Below are 22,361 nucleotides of genomic sequence, written 5' to 3'. Positions count from 1 at the left end.
AACAGGTGTAAAACGCTGTGGAATCCGCACAAAGAATTGACAAGCTGTGGAAAATAATCCGGAGCATGTGCACAGCGGATTTGGTTTTCCATAGATTTACATGGTACTGTACACCACATGGAAAACTGCTGTGGATCCGCAACGTGTGCACATACCCTTCTTGTACTGCGTAAAAGGGCAACTATTCTGGACAATTTTTTGAATATGGTGTAATTGTGCTGGTACAACAATAAAAATTATATCCTTATCGTGGTTTCGGACAAAATAGAGGACTATGCGTGGCTCAACCTGACTCCTTTGCTCGGGAAATTTCAGCAGAAGATTGGGGCCTGGATGAAAATATTTCTGTAGGTGGCAGGTAGAGTCAATCTGATCAAAATGATACTTATGCCTCAGCTCCTCTATATACTGAATAATGCTCCAGTGTGGTTGGCACAGAGCAAATTTTATAGAATGAATACTCTATTTAGGGACCGGATTTGGAAGGGTGGACGGGAACACATCAAATTAGAGCATCTGCAGAGATCTAAGGACGAGGGTGGTTTGGCGGTCCCTAACGCCTGGATATATTTTATAGCGTCTCAATGTCAGCATATGGTGGGCTGGGGAGAATCTAGCCAAAATACATCAGCTGGGATAATCACTGAATATACAGTGGGGAAGGGTCCATTGTTAGCTAGTTTGGAAGATTGAACCCAGAAAAATTCCCAACCATAGTTATGATGGGGAAAGTTTGGCAGACAATTTAACAGTGGAGGGGGGTGACAGAATTTACGAGATATGCGTTGATTTGGTTGGACCCTAGAATGACGGAGCTCATGAGATTGCGGGGGTTTGGCATTTGGTTCGTGTCTCAGTTGTTCGATGGTGGTGTTATTAAAACATTTGAAATGCTCAGGAATGAGTTTCCTCTGAGCCAGAAGATGTTTTTCCAGTCTCTGCAGCTGAGACGTGCCCTAAATAAACAGAACGAAGTGTCACTTGTGGTTCTACAGTCAGATAGTTTGTTGAATCTTATAGGACCTCGGAGGGATACGAGGGGGTTCATCACTTTCATGTACAGGGGCCTGTCGAACACTTTTACTGAGACATTCGTTAATGTTGAGGGGAAAAATGGATGGCGGACCTGGGTCCTTTATCAGAGTCTCAGTGGGAGTCCATATTACAATATATTCCCAAGGCTTCTTTAAGTGAGGCTAAAAGGGTGTCAGCGCTATATTTAGTCTATGGAGTTTACAGGACCCAGTTATGGATGATGAGGGCAGGTCTGATAGGAGACTCAAAATGTCCAAGGTGTTCTGGGGAAGGCGCCGACCTTCTACACACGATGTGGTCGTGTTCTCGCCTTCAGCCCTTTTGGGTGAAAGTGCTCAATCTGATTCAAGAAGTGATGGGGGTAAATATTGTGCGTAACCCGCTGACTTGCCTCCTGGGATGTATGGATGATATTGCTATGGAAGAATGTGGGAAACTGGCTATTGCAAGACTGCTATATGCTGCTAGGAAGCTTATTGTGATGCATTGGTTAGATGAAAAATCACCAGTCAGGAAAGAGCTTGTGAATAAAATAAACTTTATTGTCCTCATGGAAGGGAATATTTACATTAAGAGGGGTCAAGATACAAAATTTGAAAATGTGTGGGGCGGATGGATTGTCCGGGTGTGCCGCCTGTTGCAGAGTAGGTTGGGAGTCGGTTAATTACCTCTGCAGAAATTGGACTTGTGCGGCTGAGCTTTTATAAAGCGGTGTATACATTTATCACGAGGAGATGTACCAGTTTGATAATGAAGGATATTGGGATGGGGTACTGGGTAAAGGGGCTAGTTCATGGTAAATGAAAGTGCATCAATCTGCTTTGTAATTTTGGTATCTGTCTGAAGTTTGTGTCAGACTGTATTACATTTTTGATATTTGCCTTAATAAAAAGTACTTGATTAAAAAAAAAAAAAGATATCCGCATAGTGCCAATCTGATGTCCCAGCACTGCAAAATCGAATTTTACACCAAAATGCTAATTTCCCAGGAAGTGCATTGGGGGTGCACACTCAGAATACATGGACGCACCCCCAACATTTTCATGCAGCTTCAAAGCTTGATTTCTCAGTGCTGGCACATGGAATATCTATAGAACAGGTGTCATTTGTATATCGTACTAGGAATTATACAATCATCATGAAAAATGTAATTTACCATTTTTATATACCTTTAAAACCCTTTGAAATTAACATTTCCAAGACGAGGACGACAGAAATTCCTGGAAATGGAATATAATTTGTCTTTATACTGAGGACACACGCGGCCACTTCCTCTAGTACGAGTCCCCTCCATCATTTCATCCGCGAACCAAGGGTCCTGCCGCAATCTGACCCAATTCACACTTCTAAAAGTTGCTGTGATTTATCAAGTTTTCATAAAATAGGAAAGAATGATTTCCCCAAGAACTTAGAATACTCAGCTCATTATTTCCCTCCTTGAAATTTATTATCCCTGAACATTAGAAGCGTAAAAAGATATTCTGCGTTCTCTTTCATTCGCTGGAAATATTTTCCTTGTGGTAAGAGGGGTAATGTGAACCCATAACCAAGTTCCCCTCTCAATGATCAAATAATGATTAAATAATATACAATACGGAGGGAAATATCGATCAGACTAACAGATAGCCCGAAGAGAAAAAAACACACTGTACGTGGGAGATCTATAATTAAGTGACTGATAAGTTACCTTGAGAATTCCAGTACATTGAGAAGCTCAAAGCTCTGTTCAGTCCCCATCTAGGAAAACAAGAAATAAAAAAGTATTTTAGTTTTCTAGCCAATAGATGTAATTGAGGCAATAGTGCCACCTGGTGGACAGAAGATGCAATAACTGTATATGTACTCATCAATATCCAGAGCGAAAAGTGCCTATCAATGTGATCTGTCAGAAAGCATGAGATATATGGCTCTCCTTATTTGCAGTCATGGTCCTTGTGATCAGAAATGGTCATCAAAATTATTAAAAATGTGTATAAAAAAAAAAAAAGGATGACCTGCTTTAGTTGTTGCTGGACCTGTCAGGTATAATGTGCTAATTGAGAAGTTTCTTTCAGTGATTAAAACTGCAGCATATAAGGATTAGCGCTAAAAAAAAGGGATTTCTAAAAGGGGAACTAGATAAGGGTGCCCGCTCTCCCCCGCACTATTCGCTATGGTCATGGAACCTCTATCCCAAAAGATTCGCTTACACCCAGAAATCTCGCCAAACAACAGGCAAATGTGAATATATATATATTTTTGATTCTATAAATGTGAATATAAAGTTAGCTTGTTTGCTGACGATCTTTTACTAACAATAACGAACCCTCACGTATCCCTGCCAAGCCTTATTAACCCCTTAGTGACAGAGCCAATTTGGTACTTAATGACCAGGCCAATTTTTGCAATTCTGACCACTGTCACTTTATGAGGTTATAACTCTGGAACGCTTTAACGGATCCCGCTGATTCAGAGATTGTTTTTTCGTGACATATTGTACTTCATGATAGTGGTAACATTTCTTCGATATTACTTGCGATTATTTATGAAAAAAAACGGAAATATGGCAAACAATTTTTACATTTTGCAATTTTCAAACTTTGCTTTTTTACGCCCTTAAATCAGAGAGATATGTCACAAAAAATAGTTAATAAATAACATTTCCCACATGTCTACTTTACATCAGCACAATTCTGGAAACAAATATTTTTTTTTTGTTAGGGAGTTATAAGGGTTAAAAGTTGACCAGCAATTTCTCATTTTTACAACACCTTTTTTTTAGGGACCACATCACATTTGAAGTCATTTTGAGGGGTCTATATAATAGAAAATAACCAAGTGTGACACCATTCTAAAAACTGCACCCCTCAAGGTGCTCAAAACCACATTCAAGAAGTTTATTAACCCTTTACGTGCTTCACAGGAACTGAAACAATGTGGAAGGAAAAAATGAACATTTAACTTTTTTTTGCAAACATTTTACTTCAGAACCATTTTTTTTTTATTTTCACAAGTGTAAAAACAGAAATTTAACCATAAATTTTGTTGTGCATTTTATCCTGAGTACGTCGATACCCCATATGTGGGGGTAAACCACTGTTTGGGCGCACCGCAGAGCTTGGAAGAGAAGGAGTGCCGTTTTACTTTTTCAATGTAGAATTGGCTGGAATTGAGATCGGACGCCATGTTGCGTTTGGAGAGCCCCTAATGTGCCTAAACAGTAGAAACCCCCCACAAGTGACACCATTTTGGAAACTAGACCCCTTAAGGAACTTATCTAGATGTGTGGTGAGCACTTTGAACCCCCAAGTGCTTCACAGAAGTTTATAACGTAGAGCCGTGAAAATAAAAAAATCGAATTTTTTCTACAAAAATGATATTTTTGCCCCCAAAATTTTTATTTTCACAAGGGTAACAGGAGAAATTAGACCCAAAAGTTGTTCTCCAATTTGTCCTGAGTATGCTGGTACCCCATATGTGGGGGTAAACCACTGTTTGGGCGCACGGCAGAGCTCAGAAGGGAGGGAGCACCATTTGACTTTTTGAGCGCAAAATTGGCTGTCCTGTTTGGAGACCCCCTGATGTACCTAAACAGTGGAAACCCCCCAATTCTAACTCCAACCCTAACCCCAACACACCCCTAACCCTAATCCCAACCCGATCCATAATCCTAATCACAAACCTAACGATAATCACAACCCTAACCCCAAAACAACCCTAATCTCAACCCTAACCATAACCCTAATCAAAACCCTAAATCTAACACACCCCTAATCCTAACCTCAAACCTAACCTCAAACCTAACCCTAATCCCAATACACCACTAACCCTAATCCCAAACCTAACCCTAATCACAAACGTAACCCTAATGCCAACCCTAACCCTAATACCAACCCTAATTCAAACCCTAATCTGTTGTGAATTCCGCTCTTGGGCTCCCTCCGGTGGTTGTAAGTGGCACTTTTGTGAGTTCTGCTCTTGGGCTCCCTCTTGTGGTTTCTAGTGGTATGGCTGCTCCTTGGATTTAGCTGTCTTCAGCTGCTTCTACTCATCGTCTTTTCTGCTCGGCTATTTATGCCTGGCTCTTTCTTCAGCCAGTGCCACTTGTAAATGGTTCCTGGTTGGATTCACATCTCCTTGGATTTCCCTGATATCCTGACCAGTTCAGCAAAGCTAAGTTTTTGCTTGCTCTTTTCTGTCCATAGATTGTGGACTTATCCGTTCTGTGCTTTCTATGTTTGTCCAGCTTATCAGTATGAATTAATTCTGTCTTGCTGGAAGCTCTGCGAAGCAGATTTACCCTACACACCTTTAGTCAGGTGTGGAGATTTTTTGTAAACTCTGTGTGGATTTTTGTAGTGTTTTATACTGACCGCACAGTATTCCATCCTGTCCTATCTATCAAGCTAGACTGGCCTCCTGTGCTCATCCTGGTTTCATTCTGTGTATGTCTTTTCCCTCTCCACTCACAGTCATTATTTGTGGGGGGCTAATCTGTCCTTTGGGGATTTTCTCTGAGGCAAGATAGCTTTCCTGCTTCTATCGTTAGGGGTAGTTAGCTCTTAGGCTGTGTTCGAGGTGCCTAGGGAGAGTTAGGAGCATCCCACGGCTACTTCTAGTGTTGTGTTGAGCTTAGGGACTGCGGTCAGTACAGTTACCACTTCCTTCAGAGCTCGTTCCATGTTGCTCCTAGACCACCGTATCATAACAGTACAAGTGGCCAAAAATGAATTAAATGCATCTCAAAAGAAGGAAAAGAAAGTTCTGAACCATTTTTTTTTCTGTGCGCTGGTTTGTCTTTTTTTTCCTCTTGATATCTGGGTGGTTCAGGATATATGCTTTGGCATGGATGTTCAGGGTTTGTTTTCTCGTGTGGATCAACTTGCTGCAAGAGTACAGAGTATCCAGGACTATGTTGTCCAGGCTCCGGCTTTAGAGCCTAGAATTCCTACTCCTGATTTGTTTTTTGGGGACAGATCCAAGTTTTTGAACTTTAAAAATAACTGCAAATTGTTTTTACTTGAGCAAGTAAAAATCATCATATCCTTGCTGCGTGGTGACCCTCAAGACTGGGCTTTTTCTCTTGAAACAGGGGATCCGGCATTATTGGATGTAGACGCATTTTTTCAAGCGTTCGGATTATTGTATGACGAACCTAATTCTGTAGATCATGCAGAAAAAACCCTGTTGGCCTTGTGTCAAGGTCAGGAAGTGGCAGAATTATACTGCCAGAAATTTAGAAAATGGTCTGTGCTCACTAAATGGAATGAGGAGGCTCTGGCTTTCTGAAGCCCTTAAAGATGTTATGGTGGGCTTTCCTACGCCTGCCGGTTTGAGCGAATCTATGTCTCTAACCATTCAGATTGATCGGCGTCTGCGCGAGCGCAAAGCTGTGCACCATATGGCAGTGTCCTCTGAGCAGAGTCCTGAACCTATGCAATGTGATAGGATTTTGACTAGAACAGAACGGCAGGAATGCAGACGTCAGAATAGGCTGTGTTTTTACTGTGGTGATTCTGCTCATGTTATCTCTGATTGCCCTAAGCGTACTAAGAGAGTCGCTAGGTCTGTTACCATTAGTACTGTACAGCCTAAATTTCTCTTATCTGTGACCCTTATTTGCTCATTGTCGTCCTTTTCTGTCATGGCATTTGTGGATTCAGGCGCTGCCCTGAACTTAATGGACTTAGAATTCGCCAGGCGCTGTGGTTTTTCCTTGCAGCCTTTGCAGAGCCCTATTCCTTTGAGGGGCATTGATGCTACACCATTGGCCAAGGATAAACCTCAGTACTGGACACAGATGACTACATGGCTCCAGCACATCAGGAAGATTGCCGTTTTCTGGTGTTGCATAACCTGCATGATGTTGTTGTACTGGGTTTTCCATGGTTACAGGAACATAATCTGGTGCTGGATTGGAAAACTATGTCGGTGACTAGTTGGGGTTGTCAAGGGGTACATAGTGACGTTCCTTTGATGTCAATTTCCTCTTCCCCCTCTTCTGAGGTCCCTGAGTTTTTGTCGGATTTCCAGGATGTATTTGATGAGCCCAAATCCAGTTCCCTTCCACCGCACAGGGACTGTGATTGTGCTATTAACTTGATTCCTGGTTGCAAGTTCCCTAAGGGCCAACTTTTCAATCTGTCTGTGCCAGAGCATGCCGCCATGAGGAGTTATGTTAAGGAGTCTTTGGAGAAGGGGCATATTCGGCCCTCTTCGTCACCATTGGGAGCGGGTTTCTTTTTTGTTGCTAAGAAGGATGGCTCCTTGAGACCCTGTATTGATTATCGTCTTCTTAATAAGATCACGGTCAAATTCCAATACCCCTTGCCTTTGCTTACTGATTTGTTTGCTCAGATTAAGGGGGCTAGTTGGTTTACTAAGATTGACCTCCGAGGGGCATATAATCTTGTTCGTATTAAACAGGGTGACGAATGGAAAACTGCATTTAATACGCCCGAAGGCCATTTTGAATACCTTGTGATGCCATTTGGGCTCTCTAATGCTCCATCTGTGTTCCAGTCTTTCATGCATGATATTTTCTGCAATTATCTTGATAAATTCATGGTCGTATATTTGGATGATATTTTGATTTTTTCCGATGATTGGGAGTCTCATGTGAAGCAGGTCAGGATGGTGTTCCAGATCCTTCGTGATAATGCTTTGTTTGTGAAGGGGTCTAAGTGCCTATTCGGAGTTCAGAAGGTCTCTTTTTTGGGTTTTATTTTTTCTCCCTCTATAGAAATGGATCCTGTTAAGGTCCAAGCTATTCATGACTGGATCCAACCCACATCTGTGAAGGGCCTTCAAAAATTTTTGGGCTTTGCTAATTTCTATCGCCGTTTCATTGCCAACTTTTCCAGTGTGGTTAAGCCCCTTACTGATTTGACGAAGAAAGGCGCTGATATGACGAATTGGTCCTCTGAGGCTGTTGAGGCCTTTCAGGAGCTGAAACGCCGATTTACTTCTGCCCCTGTGTTGTGTCAGCCGGATGTTTCTCTTCCTTTTCAGGTTGAAGTCGACGCTTCTGAGATTGGGGCAGGGGCCGTTTTGTCTCAGAGGGAGTCTGATGGTTCTTTGATGAAACCGTGTGCTTTTTTTTCCAGAAAGTTTTCGCCTGCGGAACGCAATTATGATGTCGGCAATCGGGAGTTGTTGGCTATGAAGTGGGCATTTGAGGAGTGGCGACATTGGCTTGAGGGAGCTAGGCACCGCGTTGTGGTCCTGACCGATCATAAGAATCTGATTTACCTCGAGTCGGCCAAGCGGCTGAATCCTAGACAGGCTCGATGGTCCCTGTTTTTCTCCCGTTTTGATTTTGTGGTCTCGTATCTTCCGGGATCTAAGAATGTTAAGGCTGATGCCCTCTCTAGGAGTTTTTCGCCTGATTCTCCTGGAGTCCTTGAGCCGGTTGGCATTCTTAAAGAAGGGGTGATTCTTTCTGCTATCTCCCCTGATTTGCGGCGGGTGCTTCAGGAATTTCAGGCTGATAGGCCTGACCGCTGTCCTGTGGGGAAGCTGTTTGTTCCTGATGGATGGACAAGTAAGGTGATTTCTGAGGTTCATTGTTCAGTGTTGGCTGGTCATCCTGGGATTTTTGGTACCAGAGATTTGGTTGCTAGGTCGTTTTGGTGGCCTTCCTTGTCGCGCGATGTCCGTGCTTTTGTGCAGTCCTGTGGGACTTGCGCCCGAGCCAAGCCTTGCTGTTCCCGCGCTAGTGGGTTGCTTTTGCCTTTGCCGGTCCCTGAGAGGCCCTGGACGCATATTTCCATGGATTTTGTTTCGGATCTTCCTGTTTCCCAGAAGATGTCTGTTATCTGGGTTGTTTGTGACCGGTTCTCTAAAATGGTCCATCTGGTACCTTTGCCTAAGTTGCCTTCCTCCTCAGATCTGGTTCCATTGTTTTTTCAGCATGTGGTTGGTTTGCATGGCATTCCGGAGAATATTGTGTCTGACAGAGGTTCTCAGTTTGTCTCTAGATTTTGGCGGGCCTTTTGTGCTAGGATGGGCATTGATTTGCCTTTTTCTTCGGCGTTTCATCCTCAGACTAATGGCCAAACTGAGCGAACTAATCAGACCTTGGAGACCTATTTGAGATGCTTTGTGTCTGCTGATCAGGATGATTGGGTGTCTTTCTTGCCGTTGGCCGAGTTTGCCCTTAATAATCGGGCTAGTTCGGCTACTTTGGTTTCACCTTTCTTTTGTAATTTTGGTTTTCATCCTCGTTTTTCTTCTGGGCAGGTTGAGCCTTCTGATTGTCCTGGTGTGGATTCTGTGGTGGACAGGCTACAGCAGATTTGGACTCATGTGGTGGACAATTTGACGATGTCTCAGGAAAGGGCTCAACGTTTTGCTAACCGCCGTCGGTGTGTTGGTCCCCGGGTTCGTGTGGGGGATTTGGTTTGGTTGTCTTCTTGTCATGTTCCTATGAAGGTTTCTTCCCCTAAGTTTAAGCCTCGGTTTATTGGTCCTTATAAAATTTCTGAAATTATTAATCCGGTGTCTTTTTGTTTGGCTTTTCCAGCCTCTTTTGCCATTCATAATGTTTTCCATAGATCTTTGTTGCGGAGATATGTGGTGCCCGTTGTTCCCTCAGTTGACCCTCCTGCCCCGGTGTTGGTTGAGGGAGAGTTGGAATATGAGGTTGAGAAAATTTTGGATTCTCGTTTTTCGATGCGGAGGCTTCAGTATCTTGTCAAGTGGAAGGATTATGGCCAGGAAGATAATTCTTGGGTTGTTGCCTCCGATGTCCATGCCACCGATTTGGTTTGTGCTTTTCACTTGGCTCGTTCTGATCGGCCTGGGGGCTCTGGTGAGGGTTCGGTGACCCCTCCTCAAGGGGGGGGGGGGTACTGTTGTGAATTCCGCTCTTGGGCTCCCTCCGGTGGTTGTAAGTGGCACTTTTGTGAGTTCTGCTCTTGGGCTCCCTCTTGTGGTTTCTAGTGGTATGGCTGCTCCTTGGATTTAGCTGTCTTCAGCTGCTTCCACTCATCGTCTTTTCTGCTCGGCTATTTATGCCTGGCTGTTTCTTCAGCCAGTGCCACTTGTAAATAGTTCCTGGTTGGATTCACATCTCCTTGGATTTCCCTGTTATCCTGACCAGTTCAGCAAAGCTAAGTTTTTGCTTGCTCTTTTCTGTCCATAGATTGTGGACTTATCCGTTCTGTGCTTTCTATGTTTGTCCAGCTTATCAGTATGAATTCTGTCTTGCTGGAAGCTCTGCGAAGCAGATTTACCCTCCACACCTTTATTCAGGTGTGGAGATTTTTTGTAAACTCTGCGTGGATTTTTGTAGTGTTTTATACTGACCGCACAGTATTCCATCCTGTCCTATCTATCAAGCTAGACTGGCCTCCTGTGCTCATCCTGGTTTCATTCTGTGTATGTCTTTTCCCTCTCCACTCACAGTCATTATTTGTGGGGGGTTAATCTGTCCTTTGGGGATTTTCTCTGAGGCAAGATAGCTTTCCTGCTTCTATCTTTAGGGGTAGTTAGCTCTTAGGCTGTGTTCGAGGTGCCTAGGGAGAGTTAGGTGCATCCCACGGCTACTTCTAGTGTTGTGTTGAGCTTAGGGACTGCGGTCAGTACAGTTACCACTTCCTTCAGAGCTCGTTCCTTGTTGCTCCTAGACCACCGTATCATAACACTAATCCCAACTCTAACCCTGACTTTAGCCATAACTTGATCCTCAACCCTAGCCCTAGCCCTAACTTTAGCCCCAACCCTAACTCTAACCCTAAATTTAGCCCCAACCCTAACCCTAAATTTAGCCCTGAATCCTAACCCTAGCCCTAACTTTAGCCACAACCCTAACCCTAAGGCTACTTTCACACTTGCGTTGTGTGGCATCCGTCGCAATCCGTAGTTTTGGACAAAAAACGGATCCTGCAAATGAGCCCGCAGGATGTCTTTTTTGCCCATAGACTTGTATTGCCGACGGATGGCCACACGTCACGTCCGTCGTGCACTGGATACCTTGTGTTTTGGCGGACCGTCGTCACAAAAAAAGTTCAATGTAACCTTTTTTTTTTACATCGCGTCCGCCATTTCCAACTGCGCATGCGTGGCCGTAACTCTGCCCTGCTCCCCAGGACATAGACTGGGCAGCGGATGCGTTGAAAAACTGCATCTGCTGCTCACATTGTGCACAATTTTCACAACGTGCGTCGGTATGTCAGGCCGACGCATTGCGACGGCCCCGTACCGACGCAAGTGTGAAAGAAGCCTAACCTGTTGTGAATTATTATTATTATTATTATTATTATTTATTATTATAGCGCCATTTATTCCATGGCGCTTTACATGTGAGGAGGGGTATACATAATAAAACAAGTACAATAATCTTGAAAAATACAAGTCACAACTGGTACAGGAGGAGAGAGGACCCTGCCCGCGAGGGCTCACAATCTACAAGGGATGGGTGAGGATACAGTAGGTGAGGGTAGAGCTGGCCGTGCAGCGGTTTGGTCAATCGGTGGTTACTGCAGGTTGTAGGCTTGTCGGAAGAGGTGGGTCTTCAGGTTCTTTTTGAAGGTTTCGATGGTAGGCGAGAGTCTGATATGTTGTGGTAGAGCATTCCAGAGTAGGGGGGATGCACGAGAGAAATCTTGTATGCGATTGTGGGAAGAGGAGATAATAGGGGAGTAGAGAAGGAGATCTTGTGAGGATCGGAGGTTGCGTGCAGGAAAGTACCGGGAGACGAGGTCACAGATGTATGGAGGAGACAGGTTGTGGATGGCTTTATATGTCATGGTTAGGCTTTTGTACTGGAGTCTCTGGGTGATGGGGAGCCAGTGCAGGGATTGACAGAGGGGAGAGGCCGGGGAATAGCGGGGGGACAGGTGGATTAGTCGGGCAGCAGAGTTTAGAATAGATTGGAGGGGTGCAAGAGTGTTAGAGGGGAGGCCACAGAGCAGGAGGTTACAGTAGTCAAGGCGGGAGATGATGAGGGCATGGACTAGGGTTTTTGCAGATTCTTGGTTTAGGAATGTGCGGATCCGTGAAATATTTTTGAGTTGGAGGCGGCAGGAAGTGGAAAGGGTTTGGATATGTGGTTTAAAGGAGAGATCAGTGTCAAGGATTACCCCAAGACAGCGGGCTTGTGGGACTGGGGAGAGTGGGCAGCCGTTTACTGTAATGGATAGGTTCGTTGGGGAGATCGCGTGAGATGGGGGAAAGATGATGAATTCTGTTTTGTCCATGTTAAGTTTTAGAAATCTAGTGGAGAAGAGGGATGAAATAGCAGACAGACATTGAGGGATTCTGGTTAGTAGGGAGGTGATATCTGGTCCAGAGATGTAGATCTGTGTGTCGTCAGCATAGAGATGATACTGAAAGCCGTGAGATTCTATGAGCTGTCCCAGGCCAAAGGTGTAGATGGAGAAGAGCAGGGGTCCTAGAACTGAACCTTGCGGGACTCCGACAGATAGGGGGCGAGGTGAGGAGGTGGTGTGTGAGTGGGAGACGCTGAATGTACGGTCAGTTAGGTATGATGAGATCCAGGATAGGGCCAATTCTGTGATGCCAAGGGATGAGAGGGTCTGCAGCAGCAGGGAATGGTCCACTGTGTCAAAGGCAGAGGACAGGTCCAGGAGGAGGAGGACAGAGTAGTGTCGCTTGCTCTTGGCGGTTAATAGGTCATTGGTGACCTTAGTTAGGGCAGTTTCAGTGGAGTGGTGTGACCGGAAGCCTGATTGAAAGCGGTCGAAGAAGGAGCAGGAAGATAGATGGGAGGACAGTTCAATATGGACATGTTGTTCCAGTAGTTTTGAGGCAAAGGGGAGAAGTGATATAGGGCGATAGCTAGATACAGAGGATGGGTCAAGAGAGGGCTTTTTGAGGATAGGTGTGATTGTGGCATGTTTAAAGCTTGAGGGGAAAATGCCAGTTGTTAGTGATAGGTTAAAGAGATGGGTTAGGGTTGGGATGAAGACTGTGGTGAGGTTTGGGATGAAGTGGGATGGGAGTGGGTCAAGTGCACAGGTGGTGAGATGCGATCTTGAGAGTAGAGTGGAGAGTCCGTCTTCTGTAATGGTGGAGAAGTTGGTTTTGGAGGTGGAGGGCTGGGTAGTTGGGAGGAAGGGTTCTGGGGGTTGTTTACTAAAATTGTCTCTGATGTTCTCAATTTTCTGCTTGAAAAATGAGGCGAAGTCTTCAGCTGAGATGAGTGGGGAGGGAGGAGGTGCTGGGAATTCAGCTCTTGGGCTCCCTCTTGTGGTTTCTAGTGGTATGGCTGCTCCTTGGATTTAGATGTCATCAGCTGCTTCCACTGATCGTCTTTTCTGCTCGGCTATTTATGCCTGGCTCTTTCCTTCAGCCAGTGCCACTTGTAAATGGTTCCTGGTTGGATTCACATCTCTTTGGATTTCCCTGTTATCCTGACCAGTTCAGCAAAGCTAAGTTTTTGCTTGCTCTTTTCTGTCCATAGATTGTGGACTTATCCGTTCTGTGCTTTCTATGTTTGTCCAGCTTATCAGTATGAATTAATTCTGTCTTGCTGGAAGCTCTGGGAAGCAGATTTACCCTCCACACCTTTAGTCAGGTGTGGAGATTTTTTTTGTAAACTCTGCGTGGATTTTTTGTAGTGTTTTATACTGACCGCACAGTATTCCATCCTGTCCTATCTATTTAGCTAGACTGGCCTCCTGTGCTCATCCTGGTTTCATTCTGTGTATGTCTTTTCCCTCTCCACTCACAGTCATTATTTGGGGGGCTAATCTATCCTTTGGGGATTTTCTCTGAGGCAAGATAGTTTTCCTGCTTCTATCTTTAGGGGTAGTTAGCTCTTAGGCTGTGATGAGGTGCCTAGGGAGAGTTAGGAGCATCCCACGGCTACTTCTAGTGTTGTGTTGAGCTTAGGGACTGTGGTCAGAACAGTTACCACTTCCTTCAGAGCTCGTTCCATGTTGCTCCTAGACCACCGTATCATAACAGTACAAGTGGCCAAAAATGAATTAAATGCATCTCAAAAGAAGGAAAAGAAAGTTCTGAACCATTTTTTTTTCTGTGCTCTGGTTTGTCTTTTTTTCCTCTTGATATCTGGGTGGTTCAGGATATATGCTTTGGCATGGATGTTCAGGGTTTGTTTTCTCGTGTGGATCAACTTGCTGCAAGAGTACAGAGTATCCAGGACAATGTTGTCCAGACTCCGGCTTTAGAGCCTAGAATTCCTACTCCTGATTTGTTTTTTTTGGGGACAAATCCAAGTTTTTGAACTTTAAAAATAACTGCAAATTGTTTTTTGCTTTGAAACCCCGTTCTTCTGGTGATCCCATTCAGCAAGTAAAAATCATCATATCCTTGCTGCGTGGTGACCCTCAAGACTGGGCTTTTTCTCTTGAAACAGGGGATCCGACATTATTGAATGTAGACGCATTTTTTCAAGCGCTCGGATTATTGTATGACGAACCTAATTCTGTGGATCATGCAGAAAAAACCCTGTTGGCCTTGTGTCAAGGTCAGGAAGTGGCAGAATTATACTGCCAGAAATTTAGAAAATGGTCTGTGCTCACTAAATGGAATGAGGAGGCTATGGCTGCTATTTTCAGAAAAGGTCTTTCTGAAGCCCTTAAAGATGTTATGGTGGGCTTTCCTACGCCTGCCGGTTTGAGCGAATCTATGTCTCTAGCCATTCAGATTGATCGGCGTCTGCGCGAGCGCAAAGCTGTGCACCATCTGGCAGTGTTCTCTGAGCAGAGTCCTGAACCTATGCAATGTGATAGGATTTTGACTAGAACAGAACGGCAGGAATTCAGACGTCAGAATAGGCTGTGTTTTTACTGTGGTGATTCTGCTCATGTTATCTCTGATTGCCCTAAGCGTACTAAGAGAGTCGCTAGGTCTGTTACCATTAGTACTATACAGCCTAAATTTCTCTTATCTGTGACCCTTATTTGCTCATTGTCGTCCTTTTCTGTCATGGCATTTGTGGATTCAGGCGCTGCCCTGAACTTAATGGACTTAGAATTCGCCAGGCGCTGTGGTTTTTCCTTGCAGCCTTTGCAGAGCCCTATTCCTTTGAGGGGTATTGATGCTACACCCTTGGCCAAGGATAAACCTCAGTACTGGACGCAGATGACTATGTACATGGCTCCAGCACATCAGGAAGATTGCCGTTTTCTGGTGTTGCATAACCTGCATGATGTTGTTGTACTGGGTTTTCCATGGTTACAGGAACATAATCCGTTGCTGGATTGGAAAACTATGTCGGTGACTAGTTGGGGTTGTCAAGGGGTACATAGTGACGTTCCTTTGATGTCAATTTCCTCTTCCCCCTCTTCTGAGATCCCTGAGTTTTTGTCGGATTTCCAGGATGTATTTGATGAGCCCAAGTCCAGTTCCCTTCCTCCGCACAGGGACTGTGATTGTGCTATTAACTTGATTCCTGGTTGCAAGTTCCCTAAGGGTCGACTTTTCAATCTGTCTGTGCCAGAGCATGCCGCCATGAGGAGTTATGTTAAGGAGTCTTTGGAGAAGGGGCATATTCGGCCCTCTTCGTCACCATTGGGAGCGGGTTTCTTTTTTGTTGCTAAGAAGGATGGCTCCTTGAGACCCTGTATTGATTATCGTCCTCTTAATAAGATCATGGTCAAATTCCAATACCCCTTGCCTTTGCTTACTGATTTGTTTGCTCAGATTAAGGGGGCTAGTTGGTTTACTAAGATTGACCTCCGAGGGGCATATAATCTTGTTCGTATTAAACAGGGTGACGAATGGAAAACTGCATTTAATACGCCCGAAGGCCATTTTGAATACCTTGTGATGCCATTTGGGCTCTCTAATGCTCCATCTGTGTTCCAGTCTTTCATGCATGATATTTTCCGCAATTATCTTGATAAATTCATGGTCGTATATTTGGATGATATTTTGATTTTTTCCGATGATTGGGAGTCTCATGTGAAGCAGGTCAGGACGGTGTTCCAGATCCTTCGTGATAATTCTTTGTTTGTGAAGGGGTCTAAGTGCCTATTCGGAGTTCAGAAGGTCTCTTTTTTGGGTTTTATTTTTTCTCCCTCGTCTATAGAAATGGATCCTGTTAAGGTCCAAGCTATTCATGACTGGATCCAACCCACATCTGTGAAGGGCCTTCAAAAATTTTTGGGCTTTGCTAATTTCTATCGCCGTTTCATTGCCAACTTTTCCAGTGTCGTTAAGCCCCTTACTGATTTGACGAAGAAAGGTGCTGATGTGACGAATTGGTCCTCTGAGGCTGTTGAGGCCTTTCAGGAGCTTAAACGCCGATTTACTTCTGCCCCTATGTTGCGTCAGCCGGATGTTTCTCTTCCTTTTAAGGTTGAGGTCGACGCTTCTGAGATTGGGGCAGGGGCCGTTTTGTCTCAGAGGGAGTCTGATGGTTCTTTGATGAAACCGTGTGCTTTTTTTTCCAGAAAGTTTTCGCCTGCGGAACGCAATTATGATGTCGGCAATCGGGAGTTGTTGGCTATGAAGTGGGCGTTTGAGGAGTTGCGACATTGGCTTGAGGGAGCTAGGCACCGCGTTGTGGTCCTGACCGATCATAAGAATCTGATTTACCTCGAGTCGGCCAAGCGGCTGAATCCTAGACAGGCTCGATGGTCCCTGTTTTTCTCCCGTTTTGATTTTGTGGTCTCGTATCTTCCGGGATCTAAGAATGTTAAGGCTGATGCCCTCTCTAGGAGTTTTTCGCCTGATTCTCCTGGAGTTCTTGAGCCGGTTGGCATTCTTAAGGAAGGGGTGATTCTTTCTGCCATCTCCCCTGATTTGAGGCGGGTGCTTCAGGAATTTCAGGCTGATAGGCCTGACCGCTGTCCTGTGGGGAAACTGTTTGTTCCTGATAGATGGACTACTAAAGTGATTTCTGAGGTTCATTGTTCAGTGTTGGCCGTTCATCCAGGGATTTTTGGTACCAGAGATTTGGTTGCTAGTTCCTTTTGGTGGCGTTCCTTGTCGCGCGATGTCCGTGCTTTTGTGCAGTCCTGTGGGACTTGCGCCCGAGCCAAGCCTTGCTGTTCCCGCGCTAGTGGGTTGCTTTTGCCTTTGCCGGTCCCTGAGAGGCCCTGGACGCATATTTCCATGGATTTTATTTCGGATCTTCCTGTTTCCCAGAAGATGTCTGTTATCTGGGTTGTTTGTGACCGGTTCTCTAAAATGGTCCATCTGGTACCTTTGCCTAAGTTGCCTTCCTCCTCAGATCTGGTTCCATTGTTTTTTCAGCATGTGGTTCGTTTGCATGGTATTCCGGAGAATATTGTGTCTGACAGAGGTTCTCAGTTTGTCTCTAGATTTTGGCGGGCCTTTTGTGCTAGGATGGGCATTGATTTGTCTTTTTCTTCAGCGTTTCATCTTCAGACTAATGGCCAAACTGAGCGAACTAATCAGACCTTGGAGACCTATTTGAGATGCTTTGTGTCTGCTGATCAGGATGATTGGGTGTCTTTCTTGCCGTTGGCCGAGTTTGCCCTTAATAATCGGGCTAGTTCGGCTACTTTGGTTTCACCTTTCTTTTGTAATTTTGGTTTTCATCCTCGTTTTTCTTCTGGGCAGGTTGAGCCTTCTGATTGTCCTGGTGTTGATTCTGTGGTGGACAGGCTGCAGCAGATTTGGACTCATGCGGTGGACAATTTGACGTTGTCTCAGGAAAGGGCTCAACGTTTTGCTAACCGCCGTCGGTGTGTTGGTCCCCGGGTTCGTGTGGGGGATTTGGTTTGGTTGTCTTCTTGTCATGTTCCTATGAAGGTTTCTTCCCCTAAGTTTAAGCCTCGGTTTATTGGTCCTTATAAAATTTCTGAAATTATTAATCCGGTGTCTTTTCGTTTGACTCTTCCAGCCTCTTTTGCCATTCATAATGTCTTCCATAGATCTTTGTTGCGGAGATATGTGGTGCCCGTTGTTCCCTCGGTTGACCCTCCTGCCCCGGTGATGGTTGGGGGAGAGTTGGAATATGAGGTTGAGAAGATTTTGGATTCTCGTTTTTCGAGGAGGAGGCTTCAGTATCTTGTCAAGTGGAAGGGTTATGGCCAGGAGGATAATTCTTGGGTTGTTGCCTCCGATGTCCATGCCACCGATTTGGTTCGTGCTTTTCATTTGGCTCGTCCTGATCGGCCTGGGGGCTCTGGTGAGCTTTCGGTGACCCCTCCTCAAGGAGGGGGTACTGTTGTGAATTCTGCTCTTGGGTTCCCTCTTGTGGTTTCTAGTGGTATGGCTGCTCCTTGGATTTAGCTGTCATCAGCTGCTTCCACTGATCGTCTTTTCTGCTCGGCTATTTATGCCTGGCTCTTTCCTTCAGCCAGTGCCACTTGTAAATGGTTCCTGGTTGGATTCACATCTCTTTGGATTTCCCTGTTATCCTGACCAGTTCAGCAAAGCTAAGTTTTTGCTTGCTCTTTTCTGTCTATAGATTGTGGACTTATCCGTTCTGTGCTTTCTATGTTTGTCCAGCTTATCAGTATGAATTAATTCTGTCTTGCTGGAAGCTCTGGGAAGCAGATTTACCCTCCACACCTTTAGTCAGATGTGGAGATTTTTTTTGTAAACTCTGTGTGGATTTTTTGTAGTGTTTTATACTGACCGCACAGTATTCCATCCTGTCCTATCTATTTAGCTAGACTGGCCTCCTGTGCTCATCCTGGTTTCATTCTGTGTATGTCTTTTCCCTCTCCACTCACAGTCATTATTTGTGGGGGGCTAATCTATCCTTTGGGGTTTTTCTCTGAGGCAAGATAGTTTTCCTGCTTCTATCTGTAGGGGTAGTTCGCTCTTAGGCTGTGACGAGGTGCCTAGGGAGAGTTAGGAGCATCCCACGGCTACTTCTAGTGTTGTGTTGAGCTTAGGGACTGCGGTCAGTACAGTTACCACTTCCTTCAGAGCTCGTTCCATGTTGCTCCTAGACCACCGTATCATAACACTAACCCTAGCCCTAACCCTAGCCTTAACCCTAAATTTAGCCCCAACCCTAACCTTAAATTTAGCCCCAACCCTAACCCTAATTTTAGCCCCAACTCCTCTAGCTGCCGGCCGGCAGATCATGGCGGGCGCACTGCGCATGCACCCGCCATTTTCTTTCCCGATGAAGATGCCGGCGGGCAGGAGGGGACGCAGGAGGATTCAGGGACACCGGTAAGTATAACAGGCTCCCCGAATCCTCCTATTTCTCTGTCCTCTGATGTGCGATCACATCAGAGGACAGAGAATGACAGGTTGCTTTTTTTTTTTTTTGACTGCCGGTAAACAGTTAATTACCGGCGATCGCAAAACAGGGGTCGGTAAAAACCGACCCTGATCATGTTCTTTGGGGTCTCGGCTACCCCTGGCAGCTGAGACCCCAAAGATCTTCCGGGTGCCGGCCAGCGGGCGCACTGCACATGCGCCCGCCATTTTTTTGCCGGAAAAAGATGGCAGCGCCCATCGGGAGCCACGAGGAGCACCGGGGGAGACAGGTGAGTATCGGGGGGGCTATCGGGGACCCCATTTCTCTGTAATCTGATGTGCGATCACATCGGAGGGCAGAGAAATTAAATGGGAAATCGCGTTTTTGTTTTTTTTGCGACCACCGGTAAACGGTTAACTACCCCCGGCAACCGAGACCTCAGAGAAAATCCGACTCTGGGGGGGCGCTATTCACTTTTTTCACAGCGCCGTTAATTAACGGCGCTGTGGTTTAAGTACCCTTAACTGCCGCCGTTAAAAGGCATATCGGCGGTCGTTACGGGGTTAATACTCTCAAACAAGGTCAGCGTTGACAAATCAGTGATCATGTTGCTCAATACCCCTCCTACAGTCCAAAATTCAATTTTAACTCATTTCCATTTCCAACATGCAAAGCAATACATCACCTACTGTATTTAGGAATCTATCTCACGCCATCGAAAACTACTTTATTTAAACATTACTATACCCCTCTGTTACAAAAATTGACACAAACTCTATCTATATGGTCTTCCCCATCTCTTTCCTTTTTGGGGAGAGTTCACTCAATAAAAATGGTAACACTTCTCCAATTTCTGTATTTGTTTCATGTGCTGCCAATCCCGATACCTTCAATGACATTTAAAACAATCCATTCACATATACTACATTTTATATGGAACAACAAAAAAAACACGTATTTCACAACAAACCTTATTCAGACACAAACGACAAGGGGGTGTCGCTACCGAATTTTGCTCATTATTACAAGGCGGCTCAGATTGTCCAACTTGCAGCTGCCAATGCAGGACACCACGCACCCCTCTGGTCTCAAATAGAAAGCTCCCACATAGCACCTTACTCCTTAGATAGTCTGATTTGGGCCACTGGACCTTTACCAAAGGACCTGGCTACACACTCGCCATACGCATATCATTAATTACCTCTATGGAGAGCTAACAGGTTTCAATTCGCCCTACAATCCCATCCATCACCGCTTTTGGAACTGTTTGATAATCCCATAGATTAGACTGTTTGATTCCCAACCCCGACGCATGTTTCGGCTAATACCTTCCTCAGGGGCGAGGGGTATTAGCCGAAACGCGCGTCGGGGTGGACAGGAGCTGTGTGTGTGTGTGTGTGCTTTAACATCTTGTTTCCTGGCATGTATACCTGTTGCACTTGCATTTAACACTATGCCACAAATGTCCATGCTGTTGGTCTATAATGACTGAATCTCTATATGATCCTTTTATGCCTACAATTCTTTAGGATAGCATGGATGTTTCGTAGAAGTATTGCCACCTGTGCCCCCACCAGTCTTATTGTATGTGCTTTATTTTGGCGCAGGGGATTTCCCACTTGCTTTGTTTTATACCTGTTATTATTGAATAAAGTTTTGCACGTTTGTACATTTGGACTTCATGACTGCTTTTTTCTGTGTAGACAATTCTTAGTGAATATGCAGATGGTCCGTTATTGTCCCATCCAGTCTTTTAGTGCTTTTGCTAAATTAATCTACAATATGGGAACGATGTTATTATAGACTGGTTATGTATTCCATTGACTATTTGTGACTACACTAAATCAACCCAGAGATGGCTCGAAATTAAAAACCATGGAAAAATGGGAAGAAGACATACAAATCACCCTTTCACCTCAGAGATGGTATAGATGTTATGAAAACATTTTAAAAGGAAGTAGTCAGATCTCGCTCACCCAAACGTCTCTTAACCCCTTAACGATCGCCGATACGCCTTTTAATGGCGGCAGTTAAGGGTACTTAAACCACAGCGCCGTTAATTAACGGCGCTGTGGAAAAAGTGTACAGCCCCCCAGAGACGGATTTTCTCTGGGGTCTCGGTTGCCGGGGGTAGCCAAGACCCCAGAGGACATGATCCGGGTCGGTCTACACCGACCCCCAAGTGGTGATCGCCGGTAATTAACCGTTTACAGGTGGTCGCAAAAAAAAAAGCGATTTGCCACTTAATTTCTCTGTCCTCTGATGTGATCAGATTGATTTTATTACCATGGCAACTAGAAATCACATACATGGACAATGGAAAACCAATACATTGTCGATAAACCAGGTGAAAAGACGGATAAATCTAATATTGTTATATCAAAAAATTGAAGCCACCAGATCCGATTCTCTTGAAATCTTTCGAAGTATCTGGGACCCATGGATCCAATCACAGACTGATGGCGACTTTACCAGAATAATGTCACTATCTGTAAAAAATATAATACAGATACTACTACCTGATGGCTACGACTTTTGATTTAAACGAATTTTAGATTACGTCAACTTAACTCCCATCATTATCACCTAAGGTTCTACATCCCCTCTCTTCCCATCCCCCTCTTTTAACTATTACAACACAGTTGAGTTTATATTGATGTGTATTTGTTTTTACAACTAAACTCAATAAGTCAAGGATATTGTTTTTCTCCTTTGTAGTCTGATATATTTCCCCCTGCGAGAGGATCCATGTACTACATATTCTATGTCATTCATGTTATTTTGATGTTATCTGCTATAAAAACTGTTGAAACTAAAAAATAGGGGATTTCTATGGGCCTGAAGTGCGAAAAAATCCTCCCTTGTCTCAGTCTAGTATGTATGAGGACTCAACAAACAGCTGCCCACATCACATCCCCTGTGAGAAACAATAAGATCTAACGGTACCTTCACACATAACGATTTCGTTAACGATATCGTTGCTTTTTGTGACGTTGCAACGATATCGTTAACGAAATCATTATGCGTGACAGCGACCAACGATCTGGCCCCTGCTGGGAGATCGTTGGTCGCTGGGAATGATCAGGACCTTTTTTTGGTCGCTGATCACCCGCTCTCATCGCTGGATCGGCGTGTGTGACGTCGATCCAGCGATGTGTTCACTGGTAACCAGGGTAAATATCGGGTTACTAAACGCAGGGCCGCCCTTAGTAACCCAATGTTT

At 44.8% G+C, this 22,361-nt stretch overlaps 1 protein-coding gene across 3 annotated transcripts in view; it reads right to left on the bottom strand.

Annotated features, from left to right (window-relative positions):
* ATP8A2 (ATPase phospholipid transporting 8A2) overlaps positions 1-22,361 on the bottom strand; it is a 1,056,467-nt gene that overhangs the window by 682,035 nt on the left and 352,071 nt on the right. For all 3 annotated transcript variants that reach the window (XM_069759054.1, XM_069759055.1, XM_069759056.1), the window contains one exon: positions 2,723-2,772. In XM_069759054.1, coding sequence (XP_069615155.1) covers positions 2,723-2,772 — 50 coding nt within the window. The remainder of the gene's footprint in view (positions 1-2,722; positions 2,773-22,361) is intronic.

Source organism: Ranitomeya imitator, chromosome 3 (assembly GCF_032444005.1).
Source record: "Ranitomeya imitator isolate aRanImi1 chromosome 3, aRanImi1.pri, whole genome shotgun sequence".
NCBI lineage: Eukaryota > Metazoa > Chordata > Amphibia > Anura > Dendrobatidae > Ranitomeya > Ranitomeya imitator.
Note: the sequence above shows the minus strand (reverse complement) of the source record. Positions and strands in the feature narration are given on the sequence as shown.